The sequence below is a fragment of the Pinus tabuliformis genome, chromosome 4_1, assembly GCF_031772625.1.
Source record: "Pinus tabuliformis cultivar Carrire ecotype Pingquan chromosome 4_1, CPIR1, whole genome shotgun sequence".
Classification (NCBI taxonomy): domain Eukaryota; kingdom Viridiplantae; phylum Streptophyta; class Pinopsida; order Pinales; family Pinaceae; genus Pinus; species Pinus tabuliformis.
The window spans coordinates 453,625,086-453,650,625 of record NC_142303.1 but is presented as its reverse complement, the minus strand read 5'-3'; the positions used below and the strand labels follow the sequence as shown (position 1 = coordinate 453,650,625).

At 37.4% G+C, this 25,540-nt stretch overlaps 1 protein-coding gene across 1 annotated transcript; it reads left to right on the top strand.

The window, feature by feature from the left end:
* The first annotated feature begins 6,019 nt into the window (after window positions 1–6,019).
* On the top strand, window positions 6,020–6,933 carry LOC149176314 (uncharacterized). The gene has a single exon (XM_089423087.1). It carries the CDS (start codon window positions 6,106–6,108, stop codon window positions 6,748–6,750), a length of 645 nt encoding a protein of 214 aa, XP_089279213.1. The 5' UTR covers window positions 6,020–6,105; the 3' UTR covers window positions 6,751–6,933.
* The last annotated feature ends 18,607 nt before the right edge of the window (window positions 6,934–25,540 follow it).

The window sequence follows — 25,540 nt, the reverse complement described above, 5'->3', positions numbered from 1 at the left end:
CCCCCTCCCACAGCATGATTTGGGTAAAGCTCCCAAACCTCCCGCTCGAGCTTTGGACGCCGGACATTCTCGCATTGATAGGCAATGCGATTGGCAAGTTCATCTACGTCGACCCATGGGTTCGTGGCGAAAAGGACAAAAGAATCGCCTGGATTCTCATCGAAAAGCCATACAAGGGGGGCTATCCGGAACAAATTGAGATCTTTTGGGAAGGTTCCCGAATATGCCAAAGGATTGACTTCTGGGGTATCCCGTTCAGATGCTCATCATGCCACCGAACGGGCCATCTCATCAAAGACTGCAAATACAGGCGCCACAGGAATCCCCCTACTACAAAGGCAAAGGAAAGGCAAACAAACTCCGATAGTGACAGTCTCTCGGGGAGGCATTTCTCCTTCAAGTCATCAGACCATCATGGAGAGCAGGAAGTCTCTCAAAACAGAGATGAATCGCCCAACCTCGCTGACTTTAAAAGCCCCCCGCTTTCCCCTCCTCTTATGAATATGGCGGACTTCACTTGCCCCCCGATCCCGGAACAGCTCGAAGAGAATGCGGTCCCCTCCCCGCCACCGATGAATGTTGCAGACTTTGTTGTCGGCTCTCACCCCATCCAAATCTCCTCATCCTCGCCATCCCCCATCGGCAAAGGAAAAGATCATCAGCTCACTCCGACTCCATTTAACTCTCCTACAGCCTCCCCGGTCAATGTTCTCGACAGCGACATTGACCTTCTCCTTAACCGTCAACCCTCCATCCTTGAACCGCTGACCATCCACAAACCCTCTTTCCCCATCATCAGTCCCGAATCCGCCAAAAACATTACTGTTAGAAAAAAGCACAGAGGTGGGAGCAGGCATTACAAAGGTCGAACGACAGCTACCGACTTCGGCGTTATCAATTTTCCTCTTATAGATGTTCCTGTTATGGAGTCTCCTCTGCCACAGCCCCTTAGAGCAAGTTTGGCTGGTCAACCTTCCAAATGACCTTCCTCATTTCATACAATATTCGGGGTTTAGGAGCGGCCCCCAAATTCTTGGCTCTGAAGGCGACTTTTTTTTCTGCCCGTCCTCATATCATTTTTATCCAAGAGACTATGCACTCCAGCTCGATTGCCTTGGCCTTCTTCAGAAGAATGTATCCTTCTTGGCACATGGCTGCCACCAGTGCAGATGGCCTGTCGGGTGGGCTTGTAACTCTATGGGACCCTCTCATGGTAAAAGCAAAAGCCTACAAGTGTATGGCTGGTATTCTTATTTCGGCTTCCATTAGAGGAAGGTCACAAACCATCAATCTGCTGAATGTCTATGCGCCCTATCGGAATAGACTTCCCTTCTGGGACTCTCTGCTCCATTCAGGTATCCTTGATATTAACTCTTTGCTCATTGCAGGTGACTTAAATTTCACTCTCAGAATGGAAGAATGCTGGGGTCAATGCTCTTCTATGGACAAACTGGCTGACAAAATGCGAGGGGAGCTATTAAAAAGAGATCTGGTTGACATCATCCCGGAGCCAATGGCTCCCACATGGGACAACGGCAGGCTGGGTCCTGCCTTCATTGCCAAACGAATTGACCGCTTTCTGCTGTCGTCCTTCATCATTGAACAATGGGGGATGCCGATTGCCAAAACTGGAGATGCCAATACATCGGATCACAAGCCCATCTCTCTAGTATGGGTGCGCGACGAGCAAAAAAAGGGCTATTCTTTCAAGTTTAACTCAGTCCATCTACAGGATGAATCTTTTGCTGTCTTCGTCAATTCCTGCTGGAGGAATATCAATCATGCCGAGGAGGCTTCCTTCCTCACTTTCCGTGAAAAAATTCTCAAGCTGCGGGAGGAAATCAAATCTTGGCAGATCAAGAAGAAGCAAACTGACTCACAGGATCTCAACAACATCAACCTCGAAATTAGTATGCTCACATCAACAATTCATCTTCATGGCCTCTCCTTTGACAAAAAGGCTCATCTCTGGTCCCTGGAAAAAAGGAAACAAGCTCTGCTCCTAAAAGAGGAAGCAACTTGGAGGTTGAAAAGTCGAGCCACATGGCTCAAACAGGGCGACAGGAACACCAAGTTTTTCCACAATTTCGCCAGCGCCCGCAGAACGAAAAACGCGATATGGAAAATCGAAGATAGCAATGGAAACCTCCTCTTCTCCCAGCACGACATCTCTGCCGAGGCTACTACTTTCTTCAAAGCCCAATATAAACGGCAACACAGTGACATCAACGACATGCTGTGGGCGGTCGACCATCTCCCGGTTATGTTCGACGATGAGGCAAATGACGACTTCCTTAAGCCAATCACTGAAGGGGAGCTCTCAGACATAATAAAAAGCTTTAAAAAAGAAAAAAGCCCTGGGCCCGATGGACTCCCGGTAGAATTCTACACACATTTTTATGATCTCTTCAAACACGATCTTCTCAATATGGTGGACGCTTCCCGTCTTTCCGGGAGCATTAACAGCGCTCTCTCGGCCACCTTTATTGCTTTGATTCCCAAAAAAGAAAAATCCTCATCCTTTGGGGATTACAGGCCGATCGCCTTGTGCAACTCGCTCTACAAGATTATCTCCAAGCTCATTGCAGAAAGAATGAAAAAAACCCTCAGCTCCTTTATTACACAGCAACAACATGCTTTTCTAAAGGACAGGCTCATCCTCGACGCAGTCGCATTGGCTCAGGAGGGCCTCTTCTCTATCTCCACCAAGAACATTGATGCGGCGGCCCTCAAAATCGACTTAAAAAAGGCTTTTGATTGCATAAACTGGAGCTTCCTCAGAATTCTCTTGGCAAAAATTGGGTTAAGGCCACTGGCTATCAGTTGGATTATGGCATGCGTCGAAACTGTCCACTACTCTGTAATCATCAACGGCATTCCATCATCGTTCTTCCAAGCTGAAAGAGGGCTCCGCCAAGGATGCCCTCTCTCCCCTCTCCTCTTTATTTTGGTGATGAATTCTCTCAGCACTCATATCAACCATGCAGTCGCCCAAGGCAGATGTAAACCTGTCAAGATTTGTAAGGACATCTCTCTTTCCCACAACTTCTTTGTTGACGATATTCTAATCTTTGCAATGCTATGTAAATCTTCTTGGGTCTGTCTATACGTGCTCTTACAGAAGTTCCGGGCTGCCACGGGCCTCATGATCAACAATGATAAAACAGTGCTATATCACAATAATTCTAACCCAGCTACAGCTCAATGGATCGCGGACCGCTTCGGCATCAACCTCGCTCTCTTAAAAGATGGACTTTCATATCTGGGTTTCCGCCTCAAAGTGAAGAGCAATCGGTGCCACAACTGGCTGTGGCTTATTGACTGCTTCTATAACAAAATCTCAAAATGGGAACTGCGGCTGTTATCCCTAGCCGGCAGACTCATTCTGGTACAAGCGGTGCTCTCCCAACTCGCAGTCTATTGGGGCCACCTCTTCATCCTCCCGAACAAAGTCATCAAGAAAATGTAGTCAATCGCTGCAAATTTCCTGTGGGGTGGACATTCTTACCAATCAAAAATTCACCTTGTAAGAATGGATCTTATCACAAAATCGAAGACGAAAGGGGGATGGGGCCTCTTAAACATGAGGCTCTTTGGGAACGCGCTCATCTGCAAATCTCTGCACAGGGGTATTTTCGGGAGCAGCCCGTGGTCCGCTCTCATCAAGCAAAGGTATCTGAAAGGCAGGAACATGGAATACTGGCTCAGAAGGTCATCTCTCGGAATCAGGCATGGTTCTCCTATATGGTGCAGTTTCAGAAAGATCCAACTGTTCTTCATGAAGAACCTTAAATGGACTTTTTTTTCAGGCATATCTGTTCTCATTGGTATCGACCCCACCTTATATGACCTGGAATCTCTGATCCCCCCGGCCCTCCTCACCTTTTTCCACTCTAGGGGCATTTTCACCTGGTCCAAACTCATAGATTCATGGTCCTCCCTAGAGCCCATCTGGAAATCTGAACAACAACTTCACATCCCTCCCCCCCTCCGCCCCTTATGGTCCTCCTCCACTCTTTCCTTCTCCCGCCGGGGGATCTTACAACTTGGAACCAAGGACGAACTAATCTGGTCCCCAGACTCCTCAATCCACCCCATCACTGTCCGTCGTCTCTACTCCGCCCTCTCATCTGATCCCCCCCCCCCCCCAAATCTCTTTCCTCACAAGCTTTGGAAAGCCCCCTGCCCTCTAAAATCTATCCTATTTGCTTGGCTCCTCTTCTACAACAAGAACCTCTCCTGGGAAGTTCTCCAAAAGAAAGGGTGGCACGGTCCTGGTAGATGCCAACTCTGTCTAGCTGAAGTGGAAACGAACATCCATATGTTCTTTCATTGTGCTGCCTCCTCGGCGATCTGGTCCGAGCTCTCCTCAATTTATGGTTTTCCTCTCTGCATTTTTTCCTCTGTTCCGGAAGCTTTCTTCTGGTGGTCCACACATCGCCCCTCCTGGCTCGCCTTATTTATTCTTTCATGTTGGCACATCTGGAAGTGGAGATGCCGCCGCATCTTTCAGGACTTCAACCTGCCGCTGGACTCCATCATCTCGTTGATCGCCGGATCTCTGCCTCCGGACTAACGCCTCTTATAGTCGCTGGCACATCTCTTTTTTTGTCTATTGTCTCCTGCATCCAAGTTACACGCAGGCTATATGCTTAATTTTTGCCATCTTTCGTGCTTTTTGACGGCTCATCTGTGCTCGGTGTTTATTCTTGCCAGCCTGCACAGTTTCTTACAGGCCATATGTTTACTCGCCATCCTATGGTTCCTTTCAGGATTGCCGAACTTCGGATCTTGCAAACATTCAGATTTTTTTCTTTTGGGGATCTCCTCTTCCCCCATGCACGTCCATTATGATCCTTATGGCTATTCTATCATATGTATTTTTGACAATTATATGATCTTAATATAATCTATATAGTTTTTTTCTCTCTGAAAAAAAAGAAATTCTCGAACATAAAAGAAAAAATAAGCATATAACAAAATAACTTATAATATAATATACATAATACATAACAAAAATAACTTATAATAGATAATAAATTCAAAATAATATCATATCAATTCAGAGTGTCTAAAGTGAACCAGCTTTCAATAACTTATAATAGATAATAAATTCAAAATAATATCATATCAATTCAAAGTGTCTAAAGTGAACCAGCTTTCAATTGATAATAAATTGAACAAGCTTTCATTTAATAATATATATGTAATATTATTACAACATACATTTAATTAAAAATTTATTTATATATAATAATATTTTAAAATAATACGCATTTTAAAATTAATATATAAAAATATTAATATTTAATTATAAAAATATGATATAAATAATAATCATAAACATTATATATTATAAATAAACCCACAAAACCATGATAACACAAAACCATGATAACAAACACTGTGGGTCAAACCCATCGAATGTTATCACATCCAAGATCACTATCCTATAAATAAACCCACAAAACTATGAGAGCAAAAACTGTGGGTTGAAACCATCGAATGCTATCACATCCACGTGGGACATTATGAGCTCACAAAACTCTGTAATGTGATATACCCCAAGCGAAAGTTCACATCCACGTCGGACATTCAAATGCTGTCACATCCACGTGGGACATTATGAGCTCACAAAACTCTGTAAAGTGATATACCCAAGCGAAAGTTCGTAAGATTAGCATGTGATGGAATGTAGTGTGAACTCAAAATCAACGTTTACGTAACTCAGAAAATATGACGTGGGAGGCGGGAGTTTAGTTACCCATTGAAAATTAAAATATTGATGCCATCTATTTATCCACGTACGTCATGTCTTACGAAATATTTATCGACTTCATCCAATACGGAATAAAACTACCCCTTCATTCACGCACGACTACAAAAGTCTCTCGGGCCTTAAATGTCGGCACCGTTGTCACAACACGCGTTTTTACAGCTGGCAATACGCGGTTTGACTACTTGTTTATGTAGTCCCCAACTCGCGAGTCGCCTTATAAATTCATTTTAACACAAGTGAGTTTAGCTTTTCATTTTAACGCAAGTGAGTTTAGCTTTCATCTTACTCGCCTCCGGCATTTTCTTCGAGACATTTTCCGGCGCAATATGGAGAAACCCGCACAACTCCATGAGCAGCATGCCCGCGCTCACCCGTACGAAGGTTGCAGACAAAATTGCCGCCAATTTAAGGGAATCCGAATGAGAAAATGGGGAAAGTGGGTGTCCGAAATTCGCATTCCGGTATCCAGAGAGAAGATATGGCTGGGGTCTTACAAAACCGCCGAGCAGGCCGCACGTGCCTACGACGTGGCAACGTATTGCCTGAGAGGACCCACCGCTAAACTCAATTTCCCCAATTTTCTGCCTGACATACCGTCTGCGGCTTCTCTTTCTCCTCCTCAAATTCAGCATGCCGCCGCCAAATATGCCTTGGACGAAATTCCTTTGATTTCTCCCTCTCTGCAGAATATACAAAATGATAAGAAGAAGCCGAAGGAGAAGCCGACATCGCCATCACGACCGTCTTCGGTTTCAGAAATCGATTTATCATGTGACAGTCAGCAGATTCCGGAGGCGCAGGACTTGGGGTTGTGGCAGTCCCCGTTTGACGGCAATGGAGGACTCAATTTGGAGAAAATCCCGTCAATTGACGAGGTGTCGGCGGCTTTGGAGTTCAATATTTCTGCGCAGGACCCGTATCCGTACATGTTCTATGAATCGGCTGAGCTGTGGAACTTCGGAGACGTTTGAATTACTTACAGAGTTACAAGGACTGGGGGCAAGGAATATCCCCTGCCAAAACCCCTTTTGCAGGGTCGTTGTTTGACCCTTTCGCCAGAGCGATTTTTCAATTTCTGGTAATTGTATAAGGTGACTGGGGGCAAGGAATATCCCCTGCCAAAACCCCTTTTGCAGGGTTGTTGTTTGACCCTTTCGGCAGAGTGATTTTTCAGTTTCTTTAGAATTTTGGAAAAAATAATATTTATTTATTTTTTAATTATATAAGGTTTTAGAATTTTGGAAAAAATAAAATTTATTTATTTTTTAATTTATGAGGCGTATATTAGTTGGTGATATAAGTTTAAATTTTATGAGAGAGTTTGACCATAGAAGTTATTTTTGGGAAATTAGAACACTTTATAAATATCCAAAGTTCAAATGAGTTTTAACATATTTTTGGTGCTAGCAATCGGCTAATAGACAAGTATCTAAATTTAAATGAATTTTAACACAATTTTGATGATAGCAATTTGTTGATAGACAAATCTAGTAATAACAATTTATTAATAGATAGATTATTCTTCCATCCAACATTAATTAACTCTCACTTAAACTCAGCTTAATTATAAAAAATAAAATATTTTTTTCCATAATATAAGTATAAACATGTATACAATTTCTTGGATCATAAAATTTTAAAATATTTTATAATTATGTTTTTTTATTTAATTAATTTAAATTCTAATTTATTAAATACATTTTGTTGAGATTCACAAGCATTAGGTATAGACCATTCACAAAAGATGTTCTCCAGTTGGCAACCTCTTCCAAGGAACAAGGTCAAGGTCAAATTTCATGGGCTCTCTCTGGGAAACCCGTTATCCAGAGGTATAGGCATCTTCCTCATTGATGCCAAAGAATCCATACCCCATATCTATGTTGGATGGAGGGGACATGATATAAATAAATTACTTGAACTACATGCTCTAAAAACATGGATTCAATTGGCAATCTAATACGCTTTTAGGTTTTGGATCTATTAATATAGGAGGATTTCTGAATTCTAATGGATGTCATCAATGAATTTAGGAATGAATCCATTTAAGCCAAGTGTTTACTAACTATTGCTTATTGTGGCTTCTAAGTAAAGCTTAAAAGGCATAAGTGAGGATATCATGAAAATCCTTCCCATGTCAAAATATTAGCACACTAATTAGCCGATGAAAGAATCTCCAAAAGAGTAAGACAACTCGGAGAACATCAACCTTTTAATATAATGCCCTAAATTTCTTAAGAGGATATGACTCCAAGCACTCAATATTAAGAGAATAATGTTGGGAAGAGTGAAATCCACTGATGTATATGAAGATGACTCCAAGCACGGTGAGTCATTTGACAAGATATGGAGAGGACAATATTAGTATACCTACATTAATGTTATGGGAGCTCAAGAACAACACATAGGATATTGTTGAATAATGTATGTTTGTAGAGAAAAGGGTAATAATGGTGTTTATTAATAATCATTCAATGTAGCGTGGTTATTTTGCTATCACTAACCGCTTGGGACACAGCACTATCTTGTACCATCCTGTATGGTTCGAATAGCTTTGAAAAATACCATTGCTATTGTTACAAGTATGAATTCCACCCTCTCTCTATGTAAGTTTGAGATAAGCAACCTTAAGGAAGAGAGTGAGGAGATGGAGGCAATTCCTCCCAAAAGATGGGATAGAGAAATTTTGAAAATCTTATGTCCATCGCTTCATGCTTTTGTAGATAGCAATCATGCATTTTGTGGGTGGATTTGACTTTATGCACAAGATTACTATCATGCAATAATACTAGCAATTGTCCCAAAAGGTACAAAGAGAGGCCGATAGGATTATTAAATTAGAATTGTTGAATTTCTCTAGAAGAGATGTTGGTTCAAGCCTACAAGGAGCAAAGAGATTTGATGTTTGGAGTTCTATGCTTTTTGGACACCATATTTCTTTAAATACAACTTAATTTTTTAGAAAAGTTCAAGCCCAATGCAGTTCTGCCATGCAGACATACACTTAAATCGCTACTGGGCTTATGATATTGACAAATTCAAAGTAAACTGGTATACAAGAGAATGTACCAAGCTAAACCACAAGTTACACATCTTCAGACCTGAAAAAGTACATAACAATGGTTTGGAAAATCAATAGCGATATCATAATTGCTTTTCCTTCCACATACATACAATTGCTCCAAAGGCAAGGACAAGAAAATTTTCAGCTCTAGTGAGCACTAGTGGGTCACTAAAACGAGTGACCACTAATGGCTTTCACATTTATACAAGGAATTGGCAAGGGATTTTACATGGACTCCACTCAACTTCAGACACAACTTCAGCCAATATGCAGAGTGATTGAAATTGAACACAGCTAAGTAGTGACATTGGCTCACAGTAACACACCAATTATAAAATATTGAAGCTTTTACAGAAGCAAGGAGCAAGAAATTATGAAGCTCAGAGAAGTAGATTTAAATCAATCAAAGCTTGTTGAACGGCTATAATGTCCATAAAAATAATCGTCCAAGGTTCTTCTCTATGTACAAGATCTACACTTTGATTTGGACTACTGTTTGATACCAAATCATCATCAACTCCAAGCATTGCAAGTGATAGATGAGTTTGGATGTCACAACTCCCAGAGTTTGCTCCAGATTCATCCTCAATCAATTCATCTAATTCCATGGACATTGTCAATTGCCTCATGGTCCAATAAGGTAGGTCATCTCCTTCTCCTCGTAATAATTTCAAAATCTGCAATAATAAGTTACAGACAAACAATGAGGAAGAATAAATTCACGCTCTTACATTAACATTTATCCATTGTTTGAAATTTGACAAAGCCAGTTTAATGCAAAGGTAAGCCACTTTATTTGGGGAAACCAAAGCTTTCAATTTAGATCTTGCAATCCAGATTTCAGCTAGGATAGTGATTCTCAGGAAAGATATATACTCTCTTGATATTGGAGCGAAAGCAGATATGCTGTCTCTTCTTGCCTATTCAGGGAGGGGTAATTTGCACACTGAAGCTTTGGTTTGAGATATGATGTAAACTCTTTTGCTAATAGTCAAAGAATCTTATATTTCATTAATGGAAAAAGAGATTATTGGCAATTGAGGCTTTGAATATTTTGCCATAATCTACCTTCAGCATTCAGGGCTAACCTATTTAAGGGTGATGATTTTACAAATTGAACTACTGAACAAATGTTTAGATTACAACCCTAAACACTAGATCTAAACACCCTTAACTCTATGTCAGAAGGATATCAACTCGATATTTCATGTGCCATTCTTCGTTATGGGCAAAAAAAATTCTAGCACTAACTCCTCACAGGAAAGGAAATGTCTTCAAGCAACTAAATTTGACATAAGATCAGAAACTAAAACATATATACGCAACTAAAGAGAATAAGAGTAATTACTCTGTTCATTCGAGGTCGAAACTGAGCTGCCTGTCTCAGACAACATGTTGCACCAATGACCATTCTCTTCATCTCGCTCATGTCATAAGCATCTTCCAAAAACTGGATCTGCAAGTTCTTTTACAGAGCCAGCTGCCAGTAATGGCCTTGCCTAAATTTTGAAATTTAAAAGAGATTAAGATTCTGAACCAAGACAAAGAAACCAAAAGAATGCAAAATTATCAAATACAAAACAAGCAAGGACACTAGAGCCCTACCCACATAACCAGGTTTTCTTGGCCTTTAGGATTCTTGTCATTGATTAATTTTCTTCCAGTTATTAGCTCTAGAAGAACTACTCCAAAGGAATACACGTTCGTCTTCTCATTAACCTTGCCACACATGAAATATTCTGGAGCCAGATACCTGAAATATGATAGCAGCTAGTTTTAGTGCCAGATGACAAATAGAAAAGCATATAACAAATGTCAATCAAAAAATGAAAAGATTTTAATTCCAGGGAAAATAAATTACAAAATAACTTAAAAGGCACAGTTTTATTACATACGTTTAAATTTTTTTCACCATATCGACTCTTGGAGGTTCTAAAATAAAAATGGGCAAAACCCCAATGGTGTTTAGGTAACTTGTAAAAAAAGGAAATACTGAAAAGTTCAATACCGTTGGCGATGCGGCTTCTGTACATGTAATTGTCTAGTCAATTTAATGTCTTAAATTGCTCTACATAAATTATCAATCCGGGTATCGTAAACTGATGAAGTGTGGTGCACCATATGTGCTTAGTTAACCTTTTTCTTACTTCGTTGTTTTATAGTTTGTTTTGGGGGTTTTGTTCTTGTTGGTTTCCTAAAGTGTCTAATGCAAATAAAAATCCTATTCTAAGGTCTTAAGAATACTTTTAAAGGACAAGTATGGATAGAGATTTCAAGACAAGGCCTATGTCCCTAATGGTAACTTCCAAAACTTAGCACTTCAAAAGATCTTAAAACATGTTATTGATGGAATTAGTACTTAAACAAAACTGTAAATATGCAGCTACTTCAATCAAAATAGAATGCAATAACCAATCAATGAGCTAGTGACTATGAAACCCAGTATCCTTGCTGTTGTATAAAAAGAAAACTGAAGAAAGTAAAAACTGAACTTAAAGCAACTCAAACACTGAAAGCAAAGCAACTAATTCACACTACTTCAACTCTTATGATCCTTTACCCTTCAGCTCAATCTACCTTATGGGAAGCAATCATGAACAAGTTAAGCAATATGATATCTAAATTGCAGGGAATTAAATTGCATAAAAAAAACTAATCACACTACTTCAACTCTTCTGATCCTTTACCCTTCAGCTCAATCTACCTTATGGGAAGCAATCATGAACAAGTTAAGCAATATGATATCTAAATTGCAAGAAAGCAAACTAAATCACACTACAATAAGTAATATTCTGATTCCTTACTAATAGAGTCACTTGACTATAGAAAGAAACCATAAACAAATGAGTAGTATGATGTCTAAGTAGCAGAAAAATAAATAAGCAAAACACAATTTGAAAAATGACAGTGCTGGAATTAAACTTCAGAAAATGAAAATTAGCAAGAAGGACAAGATGATTCTGTCATGTCATTAGTCATTAAAAAGCTATGTGCATTACTAACCTACAATCAACCGGTTGAACACACTTGCATGAATGAAATGAAAAATCTAATCTATCAAACTTGAAAGCAATCAAATGACATAATGAAATCAAAGCAAAATTTACAAAATGAAATCTACTCTACCTTACATTCTAATATGCTCCATGACATCTACTTCACATCTCCTTCCATGTTGAGAACATCAAAGCTTTATTCAAATTCTTCAAAATTGCAAAGTACAACAAAGCTCTCCAAAGCTTTCTAAAGCCATCAAGGAAGAACTCTAAACTCTAAGCTCTAAGCTCTAAGCTAAAAGACTAACAAGCTAAGCTCCCAAATGAAAGAGAGAGATCTCCTATTTATACAAAAAGATGAGAAACCATCTCATTAATGAGAATCCATGAATCTCTCCCTCTACCTCTAGAGTCCTAATCAAAATAGGAACTGATAAGACACATGTCTTCTTAGAGTTACAATACAATTAGGAGATGTGACATATATCCTCATGATCCCATGATTCTTTCCACTCAAATTCGAATTTGGCCTTACAGTGCCACATAAGGGTCTTCTAGAAGCCTCCTTTCAACCTACACATGTCAACAATCTCAACTCATTTGTTAGGTATAAGCATATGCACATTATTTTCTAATGTTTAATCACAAATTCACTTAAAAGGCCTAGAAATAATAAAGATTGGAAAAACATAAAAGTGGCCCAATGATAATGAAAGTGGGATGAATGTGGTGACATAGTAGTGAAATGGAGGTGATATAATGGACATAATAGTGAAAGTGTAATGGAAATGAATGACATTTTCAAGACTCAACATACCCCCCAACTGAAGCTATTGCATGTCCTCATGCAATATATATTACATTAACTCTTTTGATCCTTGAGCTTTGGCTTAACTTTGCATGATATCATTTGATAACTTCATATTTCTGCAAAGTGTTTCACTTGAATTGCAACATGGTTGGTTCTTGTGTTACAACCATTTTTTTTGTTGTTGCCTTCTATTTTGATCTTTGAACTTTGCATAATGATATTTTGATTATTGTTGCAAAGTATATCTTTATTGGATTGCATGATGGTTGGTTCTTGTGTGACAACCATGATTTTGTTTGTATCCAATTTATCCTTTAAACACTTTTTTCAAAAGCCATTGTATGCTCATAATAGCAATGTAATAATTAATATATGTTGGAAGTATGTGAGCTCCTGAATATGATATGGACATGGCAAGATATGAATATGAATGTATTCCCCCCCCCCAACTGATGGTATTGGCAATTTTATGAAATGAGGAAGAGAAATGTTTTTCCAACAATTATCATTCTAGCTTTTTATGGAATTATATGGTCAAAAGTTAGAAAATGATGTACCTTCACTTACCCTTTGGAATGGATGAGTTGTATGTGTAGTGGCTGAAAATTTCTGATCATATTCTTCTTCAAGTGGCTGAACAAGAGGAGTCATGGATAGAGAGATAAGATGACTTTTTATTGCTTCTACTAAAACTCGCTGAATCTGCTCCAAAATACTGAAAATAATAGTCTTCATGTCTTCAAAACTCATTGGCACAATTCCAACTATGTGAAAAGATGTTCTAATGTCGAACATAGTAGGAAATTGTTGTCTTAGTGGCCATTAATGGATGCCACTAGTCAACACGAGAACTCTCACCATTGATTACAATGAGAGTCAAGATGCCCAAACACATCTTGCTAGGTACGAATGAATTTGCTGAAGTCGAGTCACCTAGAAGATCTGACGAACAAGGGACATTAATATATTCCCATTGTTTGTCAGCATGAGGACTTGCCATTAAGGCATGCAAGCCTCAAGGTGTTTTTACAAAGAACTTAGACTCAAAGGACTATGGACTCAATAATTTGCATTGAAGTAGGACTTATTTGCGGAATGAAAATGACAGGAAATGAAAGATGAAAATGGAAGATGGCAATGGAGAGTAGAAATGGAAATGGGCAATAAGCATGTGAATGAGCCTCTTGCTGTTATTTGTGGGTTATGAATGGACAAAAAGAGATGGAAATTGTACGTGAATGTAAGTGGAAAGTATGGAGTGGAATGAGGTGAATGGTTTATTATGAAGTATGGATGTGATGGAGACAATAGTATCTGAAAGTTTTTCTTTCAAGTGTTTGGATCTGATTTTGCATCAGCATATCTCCTCTTTGTTGCTGATCATCCCCTTATGAAACAAATTGGTCTCTTAAAGAGACACCATTCTCTTGTAGTCATTTGTCCTTCCTCCTAGAACCTGCAAAAAAAACTAATACTTCTTCTGCAATGGAATGTAAGATTATCAAAGGAAAGAGATGGCCAATCTCTCTAGTTATGATATTTACACACAAAACTAAGAATTTGTATTAATGAAACAAGTTCTCAAAGGAAAAATCAAAAGAATTTATACCTGATTTGAAATTAGTGCCTCAAGTTGATGTTGCTTCTTTTCAGCAATTTATTTCATTATTTTTCATTTCAAGCTCAAATGATGGATTTCTCATTGTGTAGATCTTGTTAAGATCTTTCCAATGGTACTTAAATCATCAAAATCTGATTTTGTATGAAAAAGTTAGGCTGATTTGAACAATGAGGTTTTTCTGGCTGCGGAATTGGAGAACCGCTGCGGAATTGGACTTTAGCTACGGAATGTGCATAGTTCTGTAGCTAAAAATCTTGAATAAAAAGTTAGCCATTCATCTTTCATCATCAGTCCAAAATTAATCAATACCTTCAGAAAAGTGAGCAAATAACTTGTTCATTTCATTGATTCAAAATTATTATTTTTTTCTTGACATGCAGCGACTCAGTGTGGCCACTGAATGTGGCGACTTAGTGATAACACTCAACTTGACTTCCCTTTGACCAGGGTCTTTTTCATCAAATTTGACCAAATGAATAGGACATCATCCATGTACTGACATTCCCCTAACTACCCATGTGGTTTGTTTTGGTTGATGACACCTGCAACCTAGAGTTTAACAAAATAGCTGCGGACAGTTAAGCCAGCTGCAGAAAGTTGAACCAGCTGTGGAAAGTTAAGCTAGCTGCGGAAAGTTGGATCAGCTGCAGAAATTGGCTGGATTCCGCAGCTAATGAAAACATAGTGTAGAAAATACTATGAAATGGAGTGGCTGTGTGCGTGGAAAAGGAGAAAAAAAAATATGGAGGATGTAACTCAATTTAACTCAAGTTTCTGCCCTCAACAGTCCTCCCATCCTTCCTTCTGTTCTTTAAAACTCATTTGAATTAGCAGAAATGGTCAGGGTTTATGAAGGAAACCAGCAACTGTAAGTGGATATCAGAGAATAGGTACATGGAATGAGGCAGAATAGAGAACAAAATGGGGTGAAGGTTTATGTGAGCATGGTGGAAATGAAGCCATGAGGTCAATAGAACAGTAGGGGAAGAAAGTGCATCCGAAAATTTTTAAAAGTGGGTCGCTGTAGAATGGATGCAAGCACGTTTATAAAACAACTGTTGATTTTGTCCTTAGTTATTAAAAAACTGGCAGTAATCCTAGACAAGATTCCAAATACCATAATCATTAATTAAAAATAGAGTGATGCTATGAAGAGTCGTACCCAACCAGATCACGTAATGGAGAGCCGTCTTGGATTGGAACTGTTGTTTATCGGGTGTTAATGAATTGAAAACGGGTGGCATAAGGGTAGAAGACGTGGTGGCAAAGGGTGGAAGACGTGGTAAAGGTAGAGTAGGTGCTAGCACAGAACCAAATTGGAATTGCCCTTTCTCAGGCACGCCGAATTCAATCATAATATGTTCAAAAATCCGTTTTTTACATGCGGCAGACAAAAATGGGCTCCAAAGAACCAAAGATTTCTCCCATACCACCACAAATTTCTTCAAACAATTTATGGGTTATCTAATTGACCCAGCTGGAAAAAAAACCCATGTTTTCTTTTCTTGAAATTCACCTCCGTTTGGGCAAATCGAGCGTTTGAAATTAGACGTTTTTCTGCTATTTACGTTTTTCTGAGTTTTTTTTTTTGTTTGTCAGGTGTATTACACAGGTACGATAACAGGGCTGAAGCACTGGGGCAATGTATTTTGGAATGCACATAATCCTAATCAATCTGGAGTAGCTGGAACCTTCAACGATTCATGAAAACCTTCACTTAGTTTTTAGTACAAGTGATTCCAAACTGACCCCAAAACCTGTTCAATAACAGCGTTGTCTGTCAGAGGAATCCTCTGCGTGTTTATCTTTCTATTCATGTAAATCAGCGCTCTAATATTCTTCAAATTGGGATAGTCATAAGTCACATATGTTTCACTCCTTTTGCAACATATTCACAGTTGTTTTGTTCACTTTCAGGAAGACGCCATTGAAGATTTGCCTCTAACGCAGTAGCTGTAAGATCTTCCATGTCTCTGGATGTATATCAATAATACCATGGAAATGAAAAGCAGCTTAGCTTTTAGAGTCTTCTTTCGTTCACAATTTTGTTGCAAAATTCCTGCACCATAAATACCTACAAACTAACTGGTATGCAAGGAAGGCCACTGATTTTCTCACAAATGTTTGGCAGGCATCTCCATATAGGTATGGTCTCAGTAGGGATGCTCCAGCTGGACTAAGGGATGGAAAGAATGATTGAGATAAGAAATAGTAGCTGTAACAATGCTAATGGTACTCCAACAATGGATGGAATATAGATGAGTGTTTAAGATTTCCACTAACATTGACCTACTACCGTTGATTACAAATGTCAGGCAGACAACTAGAGAAGGATTTTGCAGATCTTTTTTTTTTTTTTTTGAGGCCACAGTGAAAGCTGGGATTGAGAATAACCATAGATTGTTTTTCTTCTCTTTTTTTTCTCTGAAATTGTGAAATTTTATAAAAAGGATTAATGATTTTCAATTTCAGGCAGCAAATACTTCAAGAAAAACATGCTAAAAACAGGACTTTGACTGAGGTCCTAGGCTGGTTTTTCATCGATCTGAGCTGGGTGACTAAGATAGGATCCATGTCGGGACAATTTTGGAGATGCCCATGTGGTCGATTTTTGCATTGGATGCCTGTAACCTACTAAACCTTGAAACAACTGCGGAATTCTCAACTAGCTGCGGAATCAAGGCACTTTCCGCAACTAAGTTGTAAAATCTTATTAAAACATGATACAATGTTTTGAAGACCACTACAAACCATAACCAGACAATTTTGGACAATTTGAACCTATCAAAGCAGTTGAGTTTCATTTTTTTTTTTTTGAATCAATTGAAATGATGAAGTTTATTTTGTCTCCTCTTTGTTTTTATTTTTTTTCTTTTTTTTATAACAATTCTTTTTCTGATCCTCCAGATCACACAAAGTGCAGGAGGAAAGCATACTCAAGAATTACTTTTATTATTTTTTTTTTTTACATAACAATCCTTTTTCTGATCCTCCAGATCACACAAAGTGTAGGAGTAGAGCATACTCAAGAATTATTAATTTTTTTTATAGATGTAAGAAATAAGGTCTCCTAATTACACTTCCCCTGGCAACGGCGTCAAAATGTCTAGTCAATTTTAATGTCTTTAATTGCTCTACATAAATTATCAATCCGGGTATCGTAAACTGATGAAGTGTGGTGCACCATATGTTCTTAGTTAACCTTTTTCTTACTTCGTTGTTTTATAGTTTGTTTTGGGGGTTTTGTTCTTGTTGGTTTCCTAAAGTGTCTAATGCAAATAAAAATCCTATTCTAAGGTCTTAAGAATACTTTTAAAGGACAAGTATGGATAGAGATTTCAAGACAAGGCCTATGTCCCTAATGGTAACTTCCAAAACTTAGCACTTCAAAAGATCTTAAAACATGTTATTGATGTAATTAGTACTTAAACAAAAGTGTAAATATGTAGCTACTTCAATCAAAATAGAATGCAATAACCAATCAATGAGCTAGTGACTATGAAACCCAGTATCCTTGCTGCTGTATAAAAAGAAAACTGAAGAAAGTAAAAACTGAACTTAAAGAAACTCAAAGACTGAAAGCAAAGCAACTAATTCACACTACTTCAACTCTTATGATCCTTTACCCTTCAGCTCAATCTACCTTATGGGAAGCAATCATGAACAAGTTAAGCAATATGATATCTAAATTGCAGGGAATTAAATTGCATAAAAGAAACTAATCACACCACTTCAACTCTTCTGATCCTTTACCCTTCAGCTCAATCTACCTTATGGGAAGCAATCATGAACAAGTTAAGCAATATGATATCTAAATTGCAAGAAAGCAAACTATTTCACACTACAATAAGTAATATTATGATTCCTTACTAATAGAGTCACTTGACTATAGAAAGAAACCATAAACAAATGAGTAGTATGATGTCTAAGTAGCAGAAAAATAAATAAGCAAAACACAGTTTGAAAAATGACAGTGCTGGAATTAAACTTCAGAAAATGAAAATTAGCAGGAAGAACAAGATGATTCCGTCATGTCATTAGTCATTAAAAATCTATGTGCATTACTAATCTACAATCAACCGGTTGAACACACTTGCATGAATTAAAATTGCATGAATGAAAAATCTAATCTATCAAACTTGAAAGCAATCAAATGACATAATGAAATCAAAGCAAAATTTACAAAATGAAATCTACTCTACCTTACATTCTAATATGCTCCATGACATCTACTTCACATCTCCTTCCATGTTGAGAACATCAAAGCTTTATTCAAATTCTTCAAAATTACAAAGTACAACAAAGCTCTCAAAAGCTTTCTAAAGCCATCAAGGAAGAACTCCAAACTCTAAGCTCTAAGCTCTAAGCTAAAAGACTAACAAGCTAAGCTCCCAAATGAAGGAGAGAGATCCCCTATTTATACAAAAAGATGAGAAGCCATCTCATTAATGAGAATCCATGAATATCTCCCTCTACCTCTAGAGTCCTAATCAAAATAGGAACTAATAAGACACATGTCTTCTTAGAGTTACAATACAATTAGGAGATGTGACACATATCCTCATGATCCCATGATTCTTTCCACTCAAATTCGAATTTGGTCTTACAGTACCACATAAGGGTCTTCTAGAAGCCTCCTTTCAACCTACACATGTCAACAATCTCAACCCATTTGTTAGGTATAAGCATATGCACATTATTTTCTAATGTTTAACCACAAATTCACTTAAAAGGCTTAGAAATAATAAAGATTGGAAAAACATAAAGGTGGCCCAATGATAATGAAAGTGGGATGAATGTGGTGACATAGTAGTGAAATGGAGGTGATATAATGGACATAATAGTGAAAGTGTAATGGAAATGAATGACATTTTCAAGACTCAACAGTAATCACCATCGAATTATTTCGTAAAAGATCAGGAAAATGAAAAAATGGAACACAGACACTAAGGGTTTCAATATAGATCAAATAAAAAACTCTTTGAACGACCTCTAGGAAAGCAAACCTGTCATGAAGGACCATGGACCGAGGGGATTGAAAATGTCTGGGAAAGAGTACCTCACATAGAAATGGTTTTTTTGTGATCAATTGTCTGATCAAAAAATCTATTTGATTAATTGAAATGGCCTAAATTACGCAAGCTTGTAATTGATGATAAATTATCCGTGCCAAGAGAATAGGAAACCCCTTGCAGACTTCTGATGTTCTGGGTGTTTCTAATTTCTTTGGCAATTTCCTTGGAAAGCAGCTTTCAACCTCAGTAAGTTTTGCGCAGATGGCATTTTAACCTCGGTTAACTATCTTCTCGGCCTCCAAGAAACAACAGTTCCTTTATGGGGCAAGAGCTCATGGAACTCTTTCAATAAACCACTTCATGACTTAAACATAAGAACAATCGCTTTGTGAGTATGTAATTGTTACAAAAATGCGAGAAAATTCTTCAAAATCGTAATTCGAAAATCAGGAGCTACCCTTCTACCCTTTGCTCAGTCTTCAATCAATTCTTCAAACGAAGACTAACATTTCCCTGCACACCAGTAGGATTTTGATATTAATTACAACATTGTCATCCTTCTATTTATCAATTCCAAACCCTCCTGCCAACAAAAAAATTTACCCCAAAAAACCTGTCAATTAAAAAAATACAACTAAATTTCAATACCCCGATTGAACAAACCCACCGCCCAATAAAAAATTCATTCAAGTTTAATGCCCGCATTGAGAAATCCTCCGCCCAATAAAAAAATTGATTCAAGTTTAATGCCCGCATTGAGAAATCCTCAGCCTAATAAAAATTGATTCAAGTTTAATACCCACATCGAGAAACCCTTCGAACTACAAATTTGACCAACAATACCTCACATGGAGAAACCCTCCCCAGTTATAATTTCACCTGAACTATGGTACCCCTATTCTCTGAATTGACCCCAAAAACATTTTTGCAGATTTTTCAAGCTGCCAGTTTTGGGCAAAATGCACAAAACTTCACCTTAATATTTCAACATTTGAATTCCAGGAAAAATCAATTACAAAATAACTTAGAAGATACAGTTTTATTATAGACCTTTAAATTTTTTGCACCACATCAACTCTTGCAGGTTCTAAAATAGAAATGGGTAAAACCCTAAAGGTGTTTAGGTAACTTAAAAAAGAAATTACTGACATGTAATCACCATTGAATTCTTTCTTAAAAGACGAGGAAGATGAAAAAATTGAACACAAAGACAAAGGGTTTCAATCCCGAACAGAGACAAAAACCCTTTGAACGACCTCTAGGAAAGCAAGCTCTTCATCGTTGCCATCGACAGTAGTAGGTTCAGAAGTTTTAATGAAAATTTCAATACCGTTAAGATTCAGAGTGCAGATGCCGCTTCTGTACATGTAATCACCATTGAATTGTTTCTTAAAAGACGAGGAAGATGAAAAAATGAACAGACGCCAAGGGTTTCAATACCGAACGGAGACAAAAACCCTTTGAATGACCTATAGGAAAGTAAGCTCTTCATGGTCGCCATTGACAGCAAGGGTTTCAATACTGAACGGAGACAAAAACCCTTTGAATGACCTCTAGGAAAGCAAGCTCTTCATCGTCGCCATTGACAGTAGTAGGTTCAGAGGTTTTAAAGGCTGATTCGGGCATCTTGGATTTCTTGATTTTGTTGGTGTGAACAGGTGAGGTGTTTGCCGTTTCATCAAGTTATATGTCAACTGCACAAGTGGTTGACGAATAATGGCTAGTGTGCAACGTGCCTTCACAGCGGCTTGCTCAAACCAATGGTGAAAAATAAGAGTAGTGGCAGCTATTTCCTTGAACTAACATCACGCTTCGGTGTAAAAATCGGCAGCAGAAAGCACACTTCAAATCAACGGTTGAAAGTGTCTCACCTGATCGAACGGAGCAGGGTAAAAGTGTTGACAAAGAAGTTGATGCATAATTAAGAGAATTTTAAGGTTTAAAAGGAGAATTTTGAGGTTTAAAATTGACATCCCAAGGAAAACAATAAAATAATAGTTAAAATAATAAAATAAGAGTCATGAACTTTTGAAAGGAAAAAAAGAAAACTACTTTTTTCTTTTCATTTTTTGGTATTTTTGACTTATATCCTTATAGGTTTACTCAAAATTCAAGTGTAAGCATATGTTGGATGCATAATTTAATCTTGCATCCATTGAGTATCCACTTTGCATACTTATGAGTAGGCTCCCACTAATAAATTTTGAAAATAAATAGAAAAACATGTTTCATGAATATATATGAGGATGGAGATTGGGGAAAATAATAAGTAAAACATTAAAAAACAAAACATGTTTTTTTTTTTGGGTTATTATTTCCGTATTATTTTCCTTAATCCGCACCCTCATACACCCATGGGGATGGTAGGGAATATTGAGTAAATTATTATAATTTACAAACTATACTCAATAGATGATTGTAGAGGCACACACATATATAAAGGTGGTAGTGTGGGGAAATAATAGGGGAAAAACACAAATTATAATAACTTACCCAATACACCCCTTAGACCCACCCTCCTATATGCGGGTGGGTTCATATATATATATATATATATATATATATATATATATAAGTGGGGAGTAGAGGGAAATAATGTCTTTTTCTTCTTTCTCTATTATTCCTCCACCCTTTTATTTCATTTTTTCTCATGATGGTGTCAGTGGAGGGAAATAACCACGAGGGTGGGAATCAAGGCAAATAATAGGTAAAACATAACAAACAAACAAAAAAAATCTATTATTTACCCCACCCCTTTTTTTATATGTTTCCCCTATTATTTACCCCCTCTCCCACCCTTATTACTTACCCCCACTCCCAACCCGATGAGAAAAAGTGTTCTTTTATGTTTTCCCTATCATTTACCCCTAGCCCCAACCTCATTTTTTTCCCTTTTAATGTTTTTCCTATTATTCCCCCTACTTCGACCTTTAGGAGAAAAATTGTTCTCTATATTTTCCTTATTATTTTCACCCCACCCTAATTTTTTAATGATTTCCCAATTATTTCCACCTACCTCCACCCTCACCCTCACCCTCATGAGCATGGGGATGAGGGGAAATAATAGTGAAAATGTAAAAAACCACTCCCACCCCCATACAAGTGTGGGGTAGGGGAAATGATAGTGGAAAAAAGAAAAAGGCACCATTGTCATGAGGGTGGGGGGAATCACAGTGAAAACATATTAGGAAAAAATATTTTGTTTTTTTTTTTCCCAATATTATTTTCTCCAACCCCCACCCTCATGACGGTGACGATGTTTTTATGTTTTCCCTATTTTCCCTCCCATTCCCACACTCAATGTTTTTTATTATGTTTTCTATAGTATTTCCCCCCACCCCCATGTGGGTGGGGATGGTGTTTTTTTATGTTTTCCATATTATTATTTCCACCTATCCCCGCCCTCCTCATGGGTGGGGAAAAATAATATGAAAACAAAAAAGACCAATCTCCATCCTTATGATGAGGGCAGGGATGGGATAAAATAATAGGGAAAATATAAAGTAGGTGGGGGGAAATAATAAGGAAAACATTTAAGAAAAAACATTTATTTAATATCTTTGGTATTGTTTACCCCTACCATCTTTTATGTTTTCCTTATTATTTAGATATCCCCTTTTTTCCTTTTTTTATTTGATCATGAGGGTCGAGGTGGAAGGAAATAATAAAAAAATAAATTGGTTTATTTATTTATGAATGTCTTCCCATCCCCAAAGCTTTTTGTTTTTTGTTTTGGTTTTTTTCATGTTTTCCCTATTATTTCCTCCTAGACCTACCCTCATAACTGTGTTTTCTCTAATATTTACCTCCACCTCCACCTTCACGATCTTGAGGGTGGGAGTGGGAGAGTGATCAAAACGTCTTTTCTATACTTTTCCTATTATTTCCTTCTTGAGGGGGCAGGGGGACAGCGGGTTGAATGATCGAAATGTCTTTTTATGATTTCCATGTTATTTTCGTGGGAGGAAATAACAAGGAAAACATATATATATATATTTTTTAATGTTTTCCTTATTATTTATCCCCACCCCACCCTCATCTTTTTGTGTTTTCCCTATTATGCCCCCCCACCTTCACCCTTACGGGGTTTTTAATGTTTTCCCTATTATTCCCATAAGGCTGGGGGTGTTTTTGATATTTTCCTTATCAATTCCCCCATGCTTACTCTCATGATCATTTTTTTAATGTTTTTCGCTATTATTTCTCCCCCAATCCCGTAATTTCTTTTTATCTTTTTCTTATTATTTTCCTCCAAAACCACCATCATGATCCTCAGGGTCACGAAGGTTGGCGTGGGGGAAAATAATAGTGAAAACATTGAAAAAAAACATAGGGGTGGGGTGAAAAAAAAAAGGAAACTTTTAAAAATATTTTCTCCATTATTTTTGTCCACCCTCATCCACACCAAACCCTCATTATCACCCCAACGTTCTTTTATGTTTTCCATATTATATCCCTGCACCCCCATCACCATCATCATGATCACCCTCATCCTATTTCATTTTTTTTTATGTTTTTATGTTTTATTCCCCCCTACCCCCGCCTCTACCGTCATGATCTCCCTTAACATTCTTTTATGTTTTCCCTATTATTTATCTCCAACCACATCATCACCCTCATGATCACCCTAACCCTTATCCAGCCTCATGATTATGAGGGTGGGGGTAGTGGGAAACAATAGCAAAACCATAAAAAAGGCATTTATTTTTCTTTTCCTTTCTTTTCCCCTATTACTTCCTCACACCTCCACCCTCATGATCAATAATAGAAAAAACATTTAAAAAAAACAATTATTTTTTTTCTTTTTTCTTTTCTTTCCTTGATTACTTCCCTACATCTCTATCTTCATGATCATGATGGTGCGGGAATTGGAAATAATAGAGAAAACAGAAGAAAAAGCAGTTTTTTTGTTTTTTTTCTTCCCTATTACTTTCCTTGACCTCCACCCTCATGATTATGAGGATGTGGGTGAAGGTATATCTATGTGTGTGTGTGTGTGTGTGTGAAGATGGGTTCACTTTTAGGCCAAATGTGGCGACGAAATTTCAAATGTTTTCTCTTTTATTGAATTGAAGCCCTTAAAATTCATATAAGCATTGTGAATTTTGATTCAGAGTAAAAAGACAATTTGTGGACAATCATGTTGTTGTCCTAATGATATTTTTTTGCAAAAAAAATTAGTGTCGTATAATCAGTCAATTTTCCATTAAATGCAATGCTTGTCCTTGCAAATTTGTGCACATCTCGAGAGGTATGCGTGTGTTCACGTAGCATAACTTAGACTAAAATGTGTAATTTTTTAAATATATATATATATATATAGGAACATGATATACACGGAGAGAACTAAGTTTTTCATATTAAAAATTGATTTTTTTATTCTTATTATTTTTTGAAACCACTTGAATTCATGCAAATTATGAACCACCTTCGAATTGTAATGGTTTAGGATAACCCAAAAAAAATAAGGATGTGATTTAACCAAAGAAAATCGTTACATTTCCATATATTATTTACATGAATTACAATTCATGGAAATTTATTTACAAGAGGGATTAGCAAAAATGGTTGTCACATAGGTGCTCCAAAACCTATAAACATTAGTTTGATTGATGCTTGATATCCTTGTAGGAGTTAAAAGAGAGAAAATGTGTCAAGATCTAGAAGGAGCAAGAGTATCCCTCCTTCCAATGTGCATGTTGAGAAGACATTCTTTGTTAAACATATAACAACATTAAATTTTCGTGACATCCATCATCATATATAACATTTAATGGTTCCTTGAATCCTAAATGATGATCCCTACCTTTGAAAACCTCACAAGTTTCTTCTTTCAATTCTCACATGAAGGTTATGAGAATTTTTTAAAGAGAACAAGTTTTTTAAAGACATACAAAGTGTAGTGTAGATTCATGCTTGCACAAAAAGGAGTGTATTATTTCATATCACTATAATGCTCCATGGAAGGCTCATGTGATTAATAAATATTAAATTCATAAATAATAAATGCAAAAGAAATAAATTAGCATGCATGTATTGATGATATGCTAGAAATGTTTATAATGTGAATCTTTTTAGACCATGGCAATATAATGCGATTAAATTCATCTAGTTGTTTCTCAACATGTAATCGTAAAATATATTGCAAATTGTGGTTCAAAAGTAAAAAATAGGAACCTTATTTTAAACTTTGTCAAGATTTGATGAAAATAATTGAAAACATAAAAGGCATTGGATATCCATCTTTGTATGTCAAT